This window comes from Salvelinus alpinus, chromosome 37, assembly GCF_045679555.1.
Source record: "Salvelinus alpinus chromosome 37, SLU_Salpinus.1, whole genome shotgun sequence".
Lineage (NCBI taxonomy): Eukaryota > Metazoa > Chordata > Actinopteri > Salmoniformes > Salmonidae > Salvelinus > Salvelinus alpinus.
This window is the reverse complement of record NC_092122.1, coordinates 17,553,762-17,572,409: the sequence shown is the minus strand read 5'-3', so window position 1 is coordinate 17,572,409 and position 18,648 is coordinate 17,553,762. Positions and strand designations below refer to the sequence as shown.

The following is an 18,648-nucleotide window of genomic DNA, read 5'->3' as shown; positions in this document are numbered from 1 at the left end:
TGTCCTGTGCTGGTCTCCTAACAGGAAGTACTTGTCCTTGCTAATTTGGTTTTCCAAACGAGTGTTAAGTGTATATGTAGTCTAATAACCTACAATATGTGCTATGATATGGTTTCTATGGATTTGCAGGAAAGGTGGCGAGGGAAGGATGCTATTTTTTCCATATTGAGACGCAGCCCCAAGTCTACCTTGTGGCTCCTGACACAATACTGATTGAAGAGGGATTTCCAGCGGCACTAATGAATCCAATCTGAAGGTTTTCCCGACCACTGTCATGGACTCAGAGAATTCCCAAAACGCTGCTGTCAACGGAGATGAGTCCGTCAACGTCACCACTTTAAAAAAACACTCCCTCCGTACTGCCCTACCAAGCAAAAAGGCAGTAACTGCTAATTTGGTCAAAAATGAGATAAATTAGTAATTTTTGCTACATTAAATACATGCTTAATCATGTGCACAGGAATCCTGCCAATATTGTATTGTGTTTTGGAGAGAATGGGGCTCATATTAACAGTAACTGCATAAAGTTACTGTTAAACCAAGGTAAATAAAAGCAATTTTTTCTCAGTTCCAAGCTATAAGCAGTTACTGCCATTCTGCTTTTTGGTAGGGCAGCATAGATAAGGAATGAGGTGGAGATGAGGTGTGTGTGTATTAGTGTATGTGCGTGCTTGTGTGTGTGTGTGTACCTAAGGAGAGAAAGAAGAGGTAGAACAGGAGGAAGAGATGGAGCTGGAGGGAGAATGATTGATAAAGAGTGAGAGAGAGAGAGAGAGAGACTGGGTCTCTGTCTCTATAGAGGAAGAGAGGAGAGAGGATGAGTAAGGAGTGAACAAATCTGTAATGGAGAGAGACTGACAGCAAGACCAAGACAGACATAAGTAGTGAAAAAGCCAGATCCAAACAGAGATGGACTGAGAGAGAAAACTATATCTAGACGTTTGTGTTTCACACACACCTTAATCAACTAGTGATTATCCCTCCCCCCACTCCAGACAGAGCCAGAAGCACACTGACGGCAACACACACAAGAGATTAAAAACAGGGCTATGCATATGCTGTTGACATGCTACAGTGATAATGCTTCCTTCCTTTAGTCCTTGAACCACTGATCACACAAATACGCAAACGCGCTCACAATCAAATCTAATTTTATTTGTCACATGCGCCGAATACAACAGGTGTAGACCTTCGTGAAACGCTTACTTACAAGCCCTTAACCAACAACGCAGCTTTAAGAAAATACCTAAAAAAAGAGATAAGAGTAACAAATAATTATAGAGACGCAATAAATAACAATAGCGGAGCTGTAGACAGGGGGTACCGGTACAGAGTCAATGTGGAGGCTATAGACAGGGGGTACCGGTACAGAGTCAATGTGGAGGCTATAGACAGGGGGTACCGGTACAGAGTCAATGTGGAGGCTATAGACAGGGGGTACCGGTACAGAGTCAATGTGGAGGCTATAGACAGGGGGTACCGGTACAGAGTCAATGTGGAGGCTATAGACAGGGGGTACCGGTACAGAGTCAATGTGGAGGCTATAGACAGGGGGTACCGGTACAGAGTCAATGTGGAGGCTATAGACAGGGGGTACCGGTACAGAGTCAATGTGGAGGCTATAGACAGGGGGTACCGGTACAGAGTCAATGTGGAGGCTATAGACAGGGGGTACCGGTACAGAGTCAATGTGGAGGTTATATACAGGGGGTACCGGTACAGAGTCAATGTGGAGGCTATAGACAGGGGGTACCGGTACAGAGTCAATGTGGAGGTTATATACAGGGGGTACCGGTACAGAGTCAATGTGGAGGCTATAGACAGGGGGTACCGGTACAGAGTCAATGTGGAGGCTATAGACAGGGGGTACCGGTACAGAGTCAATGTGGAGGCTATAGACAGGGGGTACCGGTACAGAGTCAATGTGGAGGCTATAGACAGGGGGTACCGGTACAGAGTCAATGTGCGGGGGCACCGGTGTCGAGGTAATATGTACATGTAGGTAGAGTTATGAAAGGTGACAATGCAAATAGTCTGGGTAGCCATTTGATTAGATGTTCAGGAGTCTTATGGCTTGGGGGTAGAAGCTGTTTAGAAGCCTCTTGGTCCTAGACTTGGGGCTCAGGTACCGCTTGCCGTGCGGTAGCAGAGAAAACAGTCTATGACTTGGGTGGCTGGAGTCTTTGACACTTTTTAGGGCCTTCCTCAGACACCGCCAGGTATAGAGTTCCTGGATGGCAGGAAGCTTGGCACCGTGATGTACTATGCCATACACTCTGTAGTGCCTTGCGGTCAGAGGCAGAGCTTTTGCCATACCAGGAAGTGATGCAACCCATCAGGATGCTCGATGGTGCAGCTGTAATATATTTAAAATGAGTGGACTGGAATGCTTTTTATTTTACAAAGCGTTTTCTTAGCCACACACACTTGAGATGAAGTGAGCTCTAGAGTGTCCTAACAGTTTGTACTGTTACACAGGGTAGATACATTCAACATCTATCTAATGTTCACAGAACTAAAGGAAACTGAATCAAATCTCAAGATTTATGTTGAGTGAGGAGTACGTATATGAGAGAGAGAGGCCCAGGACAGCAACACAATTAGACCCAACCTAATCATGAGAGAAAATAAATAAATTCTTTCCAATGTGTCAAGTATTTTACCAAAAAACAGAGCGAACTAGAATGATATTTGGCCCTAAACAGAGAGTACACAGTGACAGAATACCTGACCACTGTGACTGACCCAAAATTAAGGAAATCTTTGACTATGTACAGACTCAGTGAGCATAGCCTTGCTATTGAGAAAGGCCGCCGTAGGCAGACCTGGCTCTCAAGAGAAGACAGGCTATGTGCACACTGCCCACAAAATTAGGTGGAAACTGAGCTGCACTTCCTAGCCTCCTGCCAAATGTATGACCATATTAGAGACACATATTTCCCTCAGATTACACAGACCCACAAAGAATTCAAAAACAAATCCAACTCCCATATCTATTGGGTGAAATACCACAGTGTCATCACAGCAGCAAGATTTGTGACCTGTTGGCACAAGAAAAGGGCAACCAGTGAAGAACAAACACCATTGTAAATACAACCCATATTTATGTTTATTTATTTTCCATTTTGTACTTTAACTATTTGCACATCGTTACAACACTGTATATAGACGTAATGACATTAGAAATGTCTTTATTCTTTTAGAACTTTTGTAAGTGTAATGTTTCCTGTAAATTTTTTATTGTTTATTTCACTTGTGTTTATTATCTACTTCACTTGCTTTGGCAATGTAAACATACCTTAAATTGAATTGAAACTGAATTGAGAGATTGTGTGTGTGTGTGTGCGTGTGTGTTCCCACTTACATTCTCCACAGTTAACCCCTGACCCATTTCTACCCCTCCTCCAGACTACTCCTTTACATCTCCCCATCTTCTATCTTTATGGATGGTCTGTTACACCCCTCCTGCGCACACACACACACACACACACACACACACACACACACAACTGAGGTGGTCTTCCCATCTGGTTGGTTTAGTCACACACATGCGTCAGAGGTGGTCGTCCCAGACAAGGCGGTTGAGGAAACACACACATATTGGCCTGCCAAGGCTAGCGGTTCAGTCTAGTGGTCCACTACACCATGAGTGCTGCTGTGGTGGAAAAAAAGTGACATTTATTACTGATTCTAAGTGTTATAATAAGACCAATTCTGAGTGTTGTGGTTAGAAACTATGACAGAAAATAAACAGCATTTTGTGTTATTTACGCTCTGGTCTTCATAGACTGATACATACTGGGAAATGAGCGATGACCAATCACTATCTCTCTATGTGTGAAATTACAGTGTTGAGGGGACTCCAGGATGCAGGCCTTCTAGGCAGAGTTGCAAAGAAAAATACATATCTCAGACTGGCCAATAAAAAGGAAACATTAAGATGGGCACAAGAACACAGACACTGGACAGAGGAACTCTGCCTAGAAGGCCAGCATCCCGGAGTCGCCTCTTCATTGTTGACGTTGAGACTGGTGTTTTGCCGGTACTATTTAATGACGCTGCCAGTTGAGGACTTGTGAGGCGTCCGTTTCTCAAAATAGACACTAATGTACTTGTCCTCTTTCTATGCTGGTTAGGGCCAGTTTGCGCTGTTCTGTGAAGGGAGTAGTAAATAGCATTGTACGAGATCTTAAATTTCTTGGCAATTTCTCGCATGGAATAGCCTTCATTTCTCAGAACAAGAATAGACTGACGAGTTTCAGAAGAAAGTTATTCGTTTCTGGCCATTTTGAGCCTGCAATGGAACTCACAAATACTGATACTCCAGATACTCAACTAGTCTAAAGAAGGCCAGTTTTATTGCTTCTTTAAATCAGGACAACAGTTTTCAGCTGTGCTAACATAATTGCAAAAGGTTTTTCTAATGATCAGTTATCCTTTTAAAATGATAAACTTGGATTAGCGTACACAACGTGCCATTGGAACACAGGAGTGATGGTTGCTGTTAATGGGCCTCTGTATGCCTATATAGATATTCCATTAACTTTTCCAGCTACAAAAGTAATTTACAACATTAACAATGTCTACACTAAATTTCTGATCAATTTGATGTTATTTTAAAAATGGACAAAAAATGTGCTTTTCTTTCAAAAACAAGGACATTTCTAAGTGACCCCAACCTGTTGAACGATATATATATATATATACACATACACACACACACACACACACACACTCCATTCTGGGCTAGTGACCTGCTCAAGATTCTAACACAAGCAACAGAACACAGAAAATATACAGACGCACACACACACACACACAGTATCTGTCTCTCCATCAATCTCTCTGTTTAAATGTGCACAGAGCGACAGAGACAAGCCTCCCGTGTGTTTATTTTTTATGTGTTCTGCTGCTTGTGTTGGAGCCTTGAGCAGATCACTGCTGTGTGTGTGTATGTATGTATGTATGTATGTATGTATGTATGTGTGTGTGTGTGTGTGTGTGTGTGTCCCCTCTGAGAATCACCACCTCTTCTCACATCACTTCAGCACTGTTTGTTTGTGGAGCAGGATGACATACTGTACTCTCAGCCACACTGATCAAAGGGGGTTCTCTCTGTGTCTGTGTAATTGTAGAACCCCTTCAGTGACAGTAGCCACTAGAACAAGGAGTAACGATATCAAGCGCCGACAATGACCAGTACTTGACTCTCCTGTGTAGCTGGAGTGTTCAACATATCTGGCATGTGTTGGCTTTTAAAAATGTTCCTTCTTTCATCACACAATCATCCTCATCATTTCCCACATATTGTAATGGACGAGCATTATTGTCATGTGGTAACGCTAGTCATCACTGTAATACCTGTCTGATTACATAATAGACCTACAGTCACAAATCCATCTTCATCATTACTGTGCCTCTACATAAAACCAGGCGCTGATACATGCAGAAGTTAACAATCAACAACGACCGTGTACAGCCAGTACACCTGAACTATGACCGTGTACAGCCAGTACACCTGAACTATGACCGTGTACAGCCAGTACACCTGAACTATGACCGTGTACAGCCAGTACACCTGAACTATGACCGTGTACAGCCAGTACACCTGAACTATGACCGTGTACAGCCAGTACACCTGAACTATGACCGTGTACAGCCAGTACACCTGAACTATGACCGTGTACAGCCAGCGTACGTGAACTATGAACGTGTACAGCCAGCGTACGTGAACTATGACCGTGTACAGCCAGCGTACGTGAACTATGACCGTGTACAGCCAGTACACCTGAACTATGACCGTGTACAGCCAGCGTACGTGAACTATGACCGTGTACAGCCAGCGTACGTGAACTATGACCGTGTACAGCCAGCGTACGTGAACTATGACCGTGTACAGCCAGCGTACGTGAACTATGACCGTGTACAGCCAGCGTACGTGAACTATGACCGTGTACAGCCAGCGTACGTGAACTATGACCGTGTACAGCTAGCGTACGTGAACTATGACCGTGTACAGCTAGCGTACGTGAACTATGACCGCGTACAGCTAGCGTACGTGAACTATGACCGCATACAGCTAGCGTACGTGAACTATGACCGCGTACAGCTAGCGTACGTGAACTATGACCGCGTACAGCCAGCGTACGTGAACTATGACCGCGTACAGCCAGCGTACGTGAACTATGACCGTGTACAGCTAGCGTACGTGAACTATGACCGTGTACAGCTAGCGTACGTGAACTATGACCGCGTACAGCTAGCGTACGTGAACTATGACCGCGTACAGCTAGCGTACGTGAACTATGACCGTGTACAGCTAGCGTACGTGAACTATGACCGTGTACAGCTAGCGTACGTGAACTATGACCGTGTACAGCCAGCGTACGTGAACTATGACCGTGTACAGCCAGCGTACGTGAACTATGACCGTGTACAGCTAGCGTACGTGAACTATGACCGTGTACAGCCAGCGTACGTGAACTATGACCGTGTACAGCCAGTACACCTGAACTATGACCGTGTACAGCCAGTACACCTGAACTATGACCGTGTACAGCCAGTACACCTGAACTATGACCGTGTACAGCCAGTACACCTGAACTATGACCGTGTACAGCCAGTACACCTGAACTATGACCGTGTACAGCCAGCGTACGTGAACTATGAACGTGTACAGCCAGCGTACGTGAACTATGACCGTGTACAGCCAGCGTACGTGAACTATGACCGTGTACAGCCAGTACACCTGAACTATGACCGTGTACAGCCAGCGTACGTGAACTATGACCGTGTACAGCCAGCGTACGTGAACTATGACCGTGTACAGCTAGCGTACGTGAACTATGACCGTGTACAGCCAGCGTACGTGAACTATGACCGTGTACAGCCAGCGTACGTGAACTATGACCGTGTACAGCCAGCGTACGTGAACTATGACCGTGTACAGCTAGCGTACGTGAACTATGACCGTGTACAGCTAGCGTACGTGAACTATGACCGTGTACAGCCAGCGTACGTGAACTATGACCGTGTACAGCTAGCGTACGTGAACTATGACCGTGTACAGCCAGCGTACGTGAACTATGACCGTGTACAGCCAGTACACCTGAACTATGACCGTGTACAGCCAGTACACCTGAACTATGACCGTGTACAGCCAGTACACCTGAACTATGACCGTGTACAGCCAGTACACCTGAACTATGACCGTGTACAGCCAGTACACCTGAACTATGACCGTGTACAGCCAGCGTACGTGAACTATGAACGTGTACAGCCAGCGTACGTGAACTATGACCGTGTACAGCCAGCGTACGTGAACTATGACCGTGTACAGCCAGTACACCTGAACTATGACCGTGTACAGCCAGCGTACGTGAACTATGACCGTGTACAGCCAGCGTACGTGAACTATGACCGTGTACAGCCAGCGTACGTGAACTATGACCGTGTACAGCCAGCGTACGTGAACTATGACCGTGTACAGCCAGCGTACGTGAACTATGACCGTGTACAGCCAGCGTACGTGAACTATGACCGTGTACAGCTAGCGTACGTGAACTATGACCGTGTACAGCTAGCGTACGTGAACTATGACCGCGTACAGCTAGCGTACGTGAACTATGACCGCATACAGCTAGCGTACGTGAACTATGACCGCGTACAGCTAGCGTACGTGAACTATGACCGCGTACAGCCAGCGTACGTGAACTATGACCGTGTACAGCCAGCGTACGTGAACTATGACCGTGTACAGCTAGCGTACGTGAACTATGACCGTGTACAGCTAGCGTACGTGAACTATGACCGCGTACAGCTAGCGTACGTGAACTATGACCGCGTACAGCTAGCGTACGTGAACTATGACCGTGTACAGCTAGCGTACGTGAACTATGACCGTGTACAGCTAGCGTACGTGAACTATGACCGTGTACAGCCAGCGTACGTGAACTATGACCGTGTACAGCCAGCGTACGTGAACTATGACCGTGTACAGCTAGCGTACGTGAACTATGACCGTGTACAGCCAGCGTACGTGAACTATGACCGTGTACAGCCAGTACACCTGAACTATGACCGTGTACAGCCAGCGTACGTGAACTATGACCGCGTACAGCTAGCGCTAGCGTACGTGAACTATGACCACGTACAGCTAGCGTACGTGAACTATGACCGTGTACAGCTAGCGTACCTGAACTATGACCGTGTACAGCTAGCGTACGTGAACTATGACCGTGTACAGCCAGTACACCTGAACTATGACCGTGTACAGCTAGCGCACGTGAACTATGACTGTGTACAGCTAGCGTACGTGAACTATGACCGTGTACAGCTAGCGTACGTGAACTATGACCGTGTACAGCTAGTGTACGTGAACTTTGACCGTGTACAGCTAGTGTACCTGAACTATGACCGTGTACAGCCAGTGTACGTGAACTATGACCGTGTACAGCCAGTGTACCTGAACTATGACCGTGTACAGCTAGTGTACCTGAACTATGACCGTGTACAGCTAGTATACGTGAACTATGACCGTGTACAGCTAGTATGTGTACAGCTAGTATATATCTGAACCATGGCCATGAAATCATCTACTATTGATTTTCCTGTGTGTGTGTGTGTGTGTGTGTGTGTGTGTGTGTGTGTGTGTGTGTGTGTGTGTGTGTGTGTGTGTGTGTGTGTGTGTGTGTGTGTGTGTGTGTGTGTGTGTGTCCCACTATGTTGTGCTGAGAGGTTCTGGAAAAGGCCCTCACAGCTTTGGAATGTTCTGAATGACTCGAGCCTCAAGATGGGTGAATATGCATCATTGTCTCCCAAAGAAAACTCCCCAAACATTACCTACCCTTAATAGAACCCTCCACCTTCCGTTTGACAGACACACACACTTTTATAAGTCAGGGAATAAGCCTGAGGTGGTTTACAAAACGTTGTCCAGATGGACAGTCTATAAACCACCCACTGTTTCACAGACTTGACTGCATGGACCATTGCCTTGCATTGACCCAATAAAAGCCCAACTTTCAGTGTAACCCAGTACAACACACACACAGACACTACACAACAGTTCCTCAGGAACACCATTTTCTGTCAAAGCAAGCTTGTGCTAGGAATACATAGCACTGGGCTGTTCAAACATTGCATTTGATGCCAGCAGTCTTGTGGGACTGGTACAAAATGAAACTTCCAAATACTGTACCACATGGCCGTTGATATGTACATATTGTTGTTTGATTCCTTTTCCTAATTTAACTGTAAGATGTAAATATTGTTTTTTTTATTGTTCCATAGTGATGTCCAAGCCTACCCTTTAGCTCCATCTCTTTACGCGCAGTTTAAGCACGCGCATGCACAAACACACAGTTCCCATGCTCCCCCTCCCTCTTCCTTCATAGGCGTACGCCCTTCCCATCGTCAACTGTCTTGTTCCTCACGCTCTCCCATCAGTGCACCTCAACACGGCTGTAAAAGCAAAGCACAGCTGCACGGCCTGAGGTGATGCTCCTCCCGTACGCCCGGTCCTTTGATCTAACTGATCACCTCTCTCAGTCCTCTCTTCTTTACTGATAGAGATAGAAGGAGAGGCCTGGTGGAAAGGGACTATTCTCACAGTCTAAAGTTGTCTTTACACGAGGCTAAAGGTTCAGTTTTGGCCTGAGAGACTATCCTTTAATGAGGTTATAGCATATCACAATTACTTGGACTATGTTATGGTCATTTAATAGTAGCCTATTTAACTGATCAATGACGGCACACTGGCATAGGTCTACATACCATGAGGCCTTCAACAGGCCCTCAATAGGCACTGAGTGTTGAGGCTACTGATCAATGCCAAATATTCCTGCTGGTTGCTCCGACTAGATGTAACATAGTAGACATATTTTGGGGTACCTCCAAGTCGTATGATACTGTATGTAGGAATGGTCTGGTTACTTAAGACTGAAATTAATGCTATTTGATTTGTAACATATCATATGGATTGGATAATGTAACATTTCCTACTAAATGGAGGGATACAAAAGAACGTCCCAAACCATACTAATTGCTGCTCTGAGACCAGGTTGAAATTGACAAATATATCTACAATGAAACATCAACATTTGCAGTAGTAAGTGATTAGTGATTAGGCTACAGGTCATTGCTGCCAACGCCACCTTCGGACAAAACCATGCATCATTATAATGTATAGCCAGGGTCAGTGTAAAAGTGCACAACAATTTGACAGCTGTCAAGATTGATGTAGGCAATCTTATGCACAGTTTGTGCGCCAAGTTTATATCTAACGCAAAGCCCCTTCTCGGACACAAAGATTATTACAACCAGGCTTTAGCAGAGGCTGCCTCGGGCTTTCCTGAATTCACATAAAGTAATTGGTCTCATGACATGTCAGTTTGCGTAAAAGTGCTATGCTCCAACTTTGGCGCAACAGCCCATTTTTTTCAACGTAGACCATCAATAGAAGTATGTAGTATCAACTAGGCAATCGTCATATGACATGAAAATGTATGTTGACGACTTCGTTTACCTCAGTAGGTTTGGCAGAGGTATGGAGCCCGAGGCTGTCCCCAGGATTCCCCTTTTCCCACTCAGTAATTTCTCCACCAGGACCACATTCCCGGTCCGGGCCGCTTCTAGTAGTTCTTGTTCCTTCCCCATCCCGACCGAACTTCTTCTAATTCCGGATTTCTAATCCAAAACCGGTATGTAGAAAGAGAATGACGGCGGTGGGGATCCCCCTTCACTGTATCTTGTGAAAAAACATCTGTGTGTTCATTTTACTGCATGTTGCAGTAAGCGTTCCCTCAAATGGGTAGGTTACCGTCCGCGGTGTGCTGCAAGGTTGGCAGGCTCAGTTGCAGAACGAGTCCATTGTCGAACCGAACGCAGGAATGAGGAACCGTAAATAGCGCATTTTGCACGGTACTGCCTGCTGCAGCTGGCTCGAGGGAACTACGAACAAGCCGGTTGCCAAACCCAGACCGCCACTCGCTCTCTTCTCTCGCGGTTCGGCTATTTTGTCCTCTCCTCTCCGTGTAGCCCAACAAACACGCTGTGTCGTGTCCTCTCGTTGTATGTCTGTCTGTTATTGTAGCATCCCAATCGCTCCCTCTTTCTTTCTCTCAGTTCTCCACTTTCTTCGAACCGCACTCGCCACAGTGCCTAATGGTATCCTGCCTAATACAGCGTTGTACAGTATGGGCGTGGATGGCGGGTTACAGCACCAACCGGAGGCGAAAAGGCTTTGTTATTTATTTGCTCATTTAAGAAAGTCACAGGTTATATGAAAAGGCTCCTATATTCGGATAGCAGTCAGCTTTAGGAGGAATATCGATGTGTATATTCCACTATTGAGCGAATAACGGGTGCACATTTCATTATTATTGGTTAATCAAGATAACCGTCTAAAAGACATAAATCAGTGGATGGTGTAAAACAGAAATATGGGCTATATAGTGAAAATAATAGCAGCCTTGGTCTCTGCCACCTGTTTGTGTGACAAATCAAGCAATCCAAGCCATTGACAGGCTTGGATTGAGACACACCCCCTTTGTCAATCTCTTCATCCCTTGCCAGAAGATTTTGTTTTTTAACCTTTATTTAACTAGACAAGTCAGTTAAGTACAAATTCTTATTTTAAATGACGGCCTACTCCGGCCAAACCTTCACCTAAATCTGACAATGCTGGGCCAATTGTGAGCCGCCCTATGGGACTCCCAATCACAGCCGGTTGTGATACAGTCCAGGATCAAACCAGAGTCTGTAGTGACGCTTCTAGCACTGAGATGCAGTGTCTTAGACCGCCACTCTGACCTGTAGATGATACCCAATTATTCACTAGTTCACTATCGGTTCATTAGGAATGCTGTCACTATTTTGGTAACAATGCTGTAAATTAAGGAACACACACAGCTGTGTGATTGTGCCCTGGCTCCTGTCTGCACCAGTGCATTGCTTCCTGTATTGCTGGGAAGAGAAGAACGTCCTATTGAGAGAGGGAGGGTGATGGAGAAAAACAGAGAGTAGGACTTCATATAGCCTACTAAACGAGAGGGAGGAGAGGAATCTCCTTGCCAGACAGAGAGAGAAGCAGCTGCAGCCCCATCGGGTGTTGGATAGAGATACTACAATCTGACTGTCAGGGGAGAGCAGTGAAGCTGATCTCATGAGCCAAATCTATTCCATAGCAGAACCACAGACACATACAAGACAGTCCTTGTTTCACTCCATTGTTTAGCTGTCGGTCATTTCATTGGTAGATGAGAGGAGAAATTTGTGCTTCAAAACAAGTAAAATGTATTAAATGATATGTCTATTCTTTTGTTTTCAACTCTTCTCCTTTCTGATTTTTAACTGGATTATATGTCAAACCACAGCAAGGGGCGCATTCAGCACGACGAAACGTTTTGGAACATTCAGATCAAAATATGCTATAAAAAAACAAAGTTTGTCTCTGACACATACAATAAGGAATCACCTTAGCTATTTTCATGACATTTCTATCTGCAACATTTGACTATTGAACGTGGCTCTGGGTGACTACAGGGGAACCTAAGGTCAATACCCATACCTACCAGTAGATGTCATACTTGGACTGCTTTTCTGTCTTCAAGGACGTTGGCAGCATACACAACAGTGGACAGTAAGGGCTCTGTCTCAATCCATCCATGTCCTCTCCTTGACTACTCGGATCCGAAAGACCTGACCACAATTAACTATAAGCAGTCTAGCACATTAAATATGGCCGACATCACAGGGCCATTATTTTGACCTGCAAACAGTGGTTTCTGTTGCTCCTCGCTAATCAGGGGAAGTCCCCACTTCATAAGGTGTTTCGGTGCTGTTTACTACACCTTCTGAAGGGTGCGACCATCGTGTTGATCTGGCCCGATCTGAGCCAGGTGGCTTGTCCACTGCTCCTCCCACTTAAGCCAGAGCCATTGAGATGCCTTCTCTGGCTCTTTTTCAGTTAATCTTTCCTCAATTCCTTTTCAAAAAACACTGGAGAAGGCCTGAGTGGAGGGATCTTGGACCATTCCCTTCAATACGTTTGAGAATGAGGCCAGGCGATACTCTAGAACCCTCAAATTTAAATCTGGACCTCTAAGCCAGTTCCACTGCTTTTTTCTCCTCTCGACCTGGGACACCAGGTGGTGCAATTCATTATCAGGTAGAACAGAAAACCAGCAGCACTCTGGACCACCAGGGTAGGATTTGATTACTCCTGACCTAGGATGTGAGGAGTCACGAATACGTATTGAGAATGAGCCTTGCCTCCTGTCTATCTATGTGGCAAACCTTTCGCTGTGTTCCCTTTACTCCTCAGTGCCCTTCACAGTGGTGCCCTCCACTGGTAGACACTTGGTCTTCAATGTCTGATACTTTCAGCAACTTCCTTAGGTAGGCTTCCTCTATCCACTCCTCCAATGAAGTGTTTGCTCTGTCCCGTTAGTGGACTGGTGGAAGTTCCCTTGGCCAGATACACCAGGTTTAAACCCCCCACAATTCAGTAGAAAGGCAGATGACCTTGGGTGTGCACCATGTTTCATAAGATTTACATTTTGATCATTTATCTGATACTTTTCCCCCCAGACTTAGTGAATTCAACTTAAAAAGGGCAATTCCGCCACTTTTCAACCTCATATTCATTATTGCCGTCTACATGTTTGAAAATCACTGTTTTTAAAATATATTTACTTTTGATGTCATTGGGTGGAACGTTAACTTTATACATATTTTTCTCTCTACAAAACATAGAAATGTGCCATTTTCACATATGTAGACACTGGTATTGTGCTGGAGACAATGAAAATTAGGTTGGAATTGCCCTTTAAGGTAGATAGGTAAAACAACCACATCACAATCATTGTAAGTAAAAGTCCCCTAAATAGAGAAGCTATTAGCATAATCATTGCTAGTAAGAACAGACAAGTGCAAGTGTTAGTGCAAGGAAGTCAAGTAGAACAGTATGACAACTGAGAAAGACATTTTTGATTGGATACCTTTTTATTTTCATCAGTAGCCCAGCAGCTTTGACAGACAAATATTACAAATCCTTTTCTTTTTGTACATAGGTTCTCAGGAGCTGAGCAGGTCAAGGGAGGAGCTATTGTAATGAGGGGGCGGGTCCGTTCGGACCAGGAAGTGGATGAGAAAGTTAGAAACTCCAGAGAGGGCAGCCTTTAAAGTACAATCAAGCATTCAAATCCTAACTGCCATTCAAGTCTTGTCAGTGTTGAGCAGGTAAGTGAACCAGCATCGTATCAAGGCAGAGAGAGCTGGGGAGAGAGGACAGCGCAGCTTGGAAAGACATTCAGCTGGACTGAACTAGGCCTAGGCTGAGCTAGGTCCACAATTTGGATATAGACTTTAAAGTAGAAAAATTATGTATTCCCAAACGGCCCTTTTTGAAGGACTAGGATGGGGTCATTCGAGTGAGCCTGCCAGTGAAAACCAAAGAAAGACCAGTTGCCATCATTGGTGTAAACAGAACTACCTTTTCCTTCTTCGGTTTTGTTTTAGGGCAGTTATGTTTTTACTTGATCTCATTGCCATACGGGACAGAGAACCTGCAGACTACACCTTTAAAGAGAGGCAAGCCATTGTAATCTGTCAGCAAATCTCATGCTAGTACTGGAAACGTCCCTGTGTAAGACGTGATGCTTCAGACAGAACTGCCTTCAGACTGAATTCTGTGAGCCAAAAGCATGCTCCAAAGGGGAAATAAAGCTCTATTCTACAACACTCCCCCCAAGGCTTCCCCAACAGACAAGCATGGAGCAGCAGCAGATATGGGCACAACTTCACGTTGGTGAAAAACTACATGTAGGATTATGCAAATATAGAATGCACGCACAGAAAAGCACATGCCTGTTTTCCCTCCTGCATTGGGAGGAGTTACCTAACGTAGCAGGCGTAAAATAAACGCCTGAAACTGGATCCTTTACAACACATCTTGACGAGGGGAAAAGTCAGGAGGTTCTCTTCTGCACCATTCAACCAATCCAGTACATGTGGAGGAGATGGAGCGTTACCTTGTTAATGTCCAAAAGTGGAAGTCGCGTCACAGGCTCTTTCCATTTCCCCTTAAAACCGGATCGTCCGGTTGTTGGGCTCGACAGAGGCTAGGCAAGAGCTGTATTCATTAGTCGCAGACCTTTGCAAAAAAAGTTTTGCAACGAAAACCATTTACTCTAGGAACTAAACGGAAGCAAACAACACAAACGGAACCAACGAGGGGGGACCTACCTGAATTTGTCCAATCGTTGCAAAACGTTTTGAACAGAAAATACATTTTGTAAAGGAATCCGAATAATGAATACACCCCAGGCTTTATCCTCATAGGAGAATAGAGATGGTAACTTGCTCTCCATATTAGTGTTCTTTCCACTCATTGGATGATCGAGAGATGATAGGATAGTGTTCTCAACCGGATTGGATGATGCTTTCGTTACAGGGATCGTATTTACAGTGAATATAGTTCAAAAGTGCTGGACACACAACTAGCTATTTACATGTAGAAAAATAGGGGGGAATAAACAGTGCAATGGGACATTATGGGCATTGTAGACATCAACTAGATGGAATGGAAGAAAAGTAAATGTGAAAATATATAATTGTACATTTTCCTTTTCAATTCAAATGAAATGCTTGTTTTAGTTACATGACAAATACATGTTGAACACACACAACCATTCAGTAGAAAACATTGTGAACACTTTGCCCATCATAAGTACATTACCATACACACTCCAAATACAATTGGTTCAGCGCTAGATACATTTTTTTCATAAGCACCAAATGACATGTTCTGTTTCAGCGCAGTGCAAAATAAGTCTATTTTTAAAGACATTCCTCCAAAGATATGACATTCAGTGTCTCACCCCACCCAACCAGGCAAGCCCCAAAGGTCATTACATATGTGATGCTTGATAAAGTTGCCCATTTTTGCATTGTTTCTCCTATTTAAGGTATCGATTCGGGGAGGGCAACTTTTCCCCCCGAGACTAACATTCAGGACTCCCACCACACCTCCCTAGCCCCTCCATTCCACTTGAGGGCTGTTTAATTTAGATTCGTCCCCTCTCCCCTGCATCCCTCCTTACGCTCCCATATTTAGGAGGCTGCTCTGGCTTGCAGAGTCGGATTACTGGAGAGACTGAACACTAACTTACTGCATAAAGAGAGAAATTCAAAACAAGCACAACAATCATGTAAAACTAGCATGTAAAACAAGCATGTGTGTACTGCAGTCCTAGTCCCAGCCCAGAGATGACACGGCAGCACTGTATCGAGGAGGGGATGAAAGTCTAACACGGTCCACTCTCCAGTTCCTCTACTGGGGGTAGAGATGAGGGTGGTAGGTGGGCTGAAGTGAAAAAGTAGCCCCCCTCTCTAGTTCAGGGACTGCTTGTGTGTGTGTGTGGTTTAGTTCTTAGGCGACCAGCCCTTCATCAGAACAGGCTTGAATGACCTGGCTGATTCTTGAATAATACTTGTGTGATGCTATATCAAGTAGCTCCAGTATCCAGCACCCCCTCTCCTCTCTGCTTCCCCCCTGTGGTGATATGCAGCACTACAGACTGGTGGTCACTGGGCCTCTGTTGGCCTACCCTAGCTGCTGTTCACTTTGAGACTCTTCATGCGGTGCAACAGGGAGTCCTTCTCCATTTGGGCCTCAGCTAGAGCCATCTTGGCTTTGGAGAGCTCCAGTTTCAAACACTCGTTCTCCTCTATCAGCAGCTAGGGGTAAACAGAAGAGAGGGTGTATCTAGCGTTGGTTAAATTCCTATGAAAGAGTGCAGGGCATAACATTTTATTTTTGGTCCGATTCTTTTTACCAGCCAAAATATTTCTCCCCCGCTAAAATGACCACACAAAAAAAGAAGTGTGGTTTGTAATGTATCCAAAACAAATGTATTACTAGAAAAGTAATGTGGTATAATGTTTAATTGAATTTGTGACTTGAGTACATACACAAACAAATGTGGACTACTCCAGTCATGTTTGTGGCTGTGAGATTGAGTCTGACTAGTAGAAGCGTTATCTTCGCTTCCCGAGCAGTTGAAACTCAAACATGGAAAAACAACAAAACAATGTAAATAGCCGAGAAACACAACATCTCACTTCAGTAGACTTTTGTTTCAAGTAAATTAGACCAACTTTTATGCCTGTGTGTAGCTCTTCACATGCGCACTGTCCCCAGCGCAAAGTGGAATAGGCTGCATAGGATTTGCAGTTCTTTGACTTTGTCCGATTAATTTACAAGTTATGAACAAAACGGTGGAAATAACTTAAACAAATATTGCAGCATTTATTTATGTGATCATACTTGCCTATTTTTATTCACAGATGAGAGTGAAATGCTCGCACTGTGGAGCCCTGACCCCCCGCCAACGTGGCTGGTGTAAATAGACATTCTTACCTGCCATTTCCAAAATCGACCCTCATTTGGCAGGTGGCGGGTGTTCATTTTAGGCCCTGGATGAGTGGGTGGTGTGTGTGTGGACTACTCACCTGTTCTTTGTTGGAGGGGGTTGTGCTAGGGCTAGGAGGGCTGGGGGTCTGTGTGGCCTTGGGAGTGCTGTTGACCACACTCTCAGGGACTGGAGACAGACCACTGTCAATCAATTGGACTTCTTTCTTAGGCCCCGCCTCAGACGCATTTTCCACTGTGACAACAGAGAGGGGGGGTGGGGGTGAAAGGTAGAAATAAACTTGAAAGGCATGTCATTGTATGATGATGAAATGAGACGGTGTTGGGGTGGAGGGTGTGTGTGCGTGTGACAGTGTGCGTGTGTATAAGTGAGGCAGTTTGTGTATGAGTGAATGTGTGAGACTGTGTGTGTGTGTGTGTGTGTATATACAGTTGAAGTCGGAAGTTTACATACACTTAGGTTGGAGTCATTAAACTTGTTTTTCAACCACTCCACAAATTTCTTGTTAACAAACTATAGTTTTGGCAAGTCGGTTAGGACATCTACTTTGTGCATGACAAGTCATTTTTCCAACAATTGTTTACAGAGAGATTATTTCACTTATAATTCACTGTATCACAATTCCAGTGGGTCAGAAGTTTACATACACTAAGTTGACTGTGCCTTTAAACAGCTTGGAAAATTCCAGAAAATGATGTCATGGCTTTAGAAGCTTCTGATAGGCTAATTGACATCATTTGAGTCAATTGGAGGTGTGGATGTATTTCAAGGACTACCTTCTAGCTCAGTGCCTCTTTGCGTGACATCATGGGAAAATCAAAAGAAATCAGCCAAGACCTCAAGTCTGGTTCATCTGGGAGCAATTTCCAAATGCCTGAAGGTACCACGTTCATCTGTACAAACACCATGGGACCACGCATCCGTCATACCGCTCAGGAAGGAGACGCGTTCTGTCTCCTAGAGATGAACGTATTTTGGTGCGAAAAGTGCAAATCAATCCCAGAACAACAGCAAAGGACCCTGTGAAGATGCTGGAGGAAACAGGTACAAAAGTATCTATAGCCACAGTAAAACGAGTCCTATATCGACATAACCTGAAAGGTCGCTCAGCAAGGAAGAAGCCACTGCTCCAAAACCGCCATAAAAAAGCCAGACTACGGTTTGCAACTGCACATGGGGACAAAGATCATACTTTTTGGAGAAATGTCCTCTG

At 44.8% G+C, this 18,648-nt stretch overlaps 2 protein-coding genes across 8 annotated transcripts in view; both read right to left on the bottom strand.

The window, feature by feature from the left end:
- LOC139565959 (ankyrin repeat and sterile alpha motif domain-containing protein 1B-like) overlaps window positions 1-11,193 on the bottom strand; it is a 388,198-nt gene extending 377,005 nt beyond the window's left edge. For 3 of the 4 annotated variants that reach the window (XM_071386670.1, XM_071386669.1, XM_071386672.1), the window contains exon 1: window positions 10,526-11,193. In XM_071386670.1, the coding sequence (XP_071242771.1) occupies window positions 10,526-10,656 (131 nt within the window). In that variant the 5' untranslated portion in view covers window positions 10,657-11,193. The remainder of the gene's footprint in view (window positions 1-10,525) is intronic. The other variant, XM_071386671.1, reaches the window with a different exon arrangement.
- Window positions 11,194-13,985: 2,792 nt separating this feature from the next.
- Window positions 13,986-18,648, bottom strand: part of LOC139566038 (bridge-like lipid transfer protein family member 3B) — a 48,619-nt gene continuing 43,956 nt past the window's right edge. For all 4 annotated transcript variants that reach the window (XM_071386875.1, XM_071386876.1, XM_071386877.1 and 1 more), the window contains 2 exons: window positions 17,515-17,669; window positions 13,986-16,740 (listed from right to left, as the gene is read on the bottom strand). In XM_071386875.1, coding sequence (XP_071242976.1) covers window positions 16,612-16,740; window positions 17,515-17,669 — 284 coding nt within the window. In that variant the 3' untranslated portion in view covers window positions 13,986-16,611. The remainder of the gene's footprint in view (window positions 16,741-17,514; window positions 17,670-18,648) is intronic.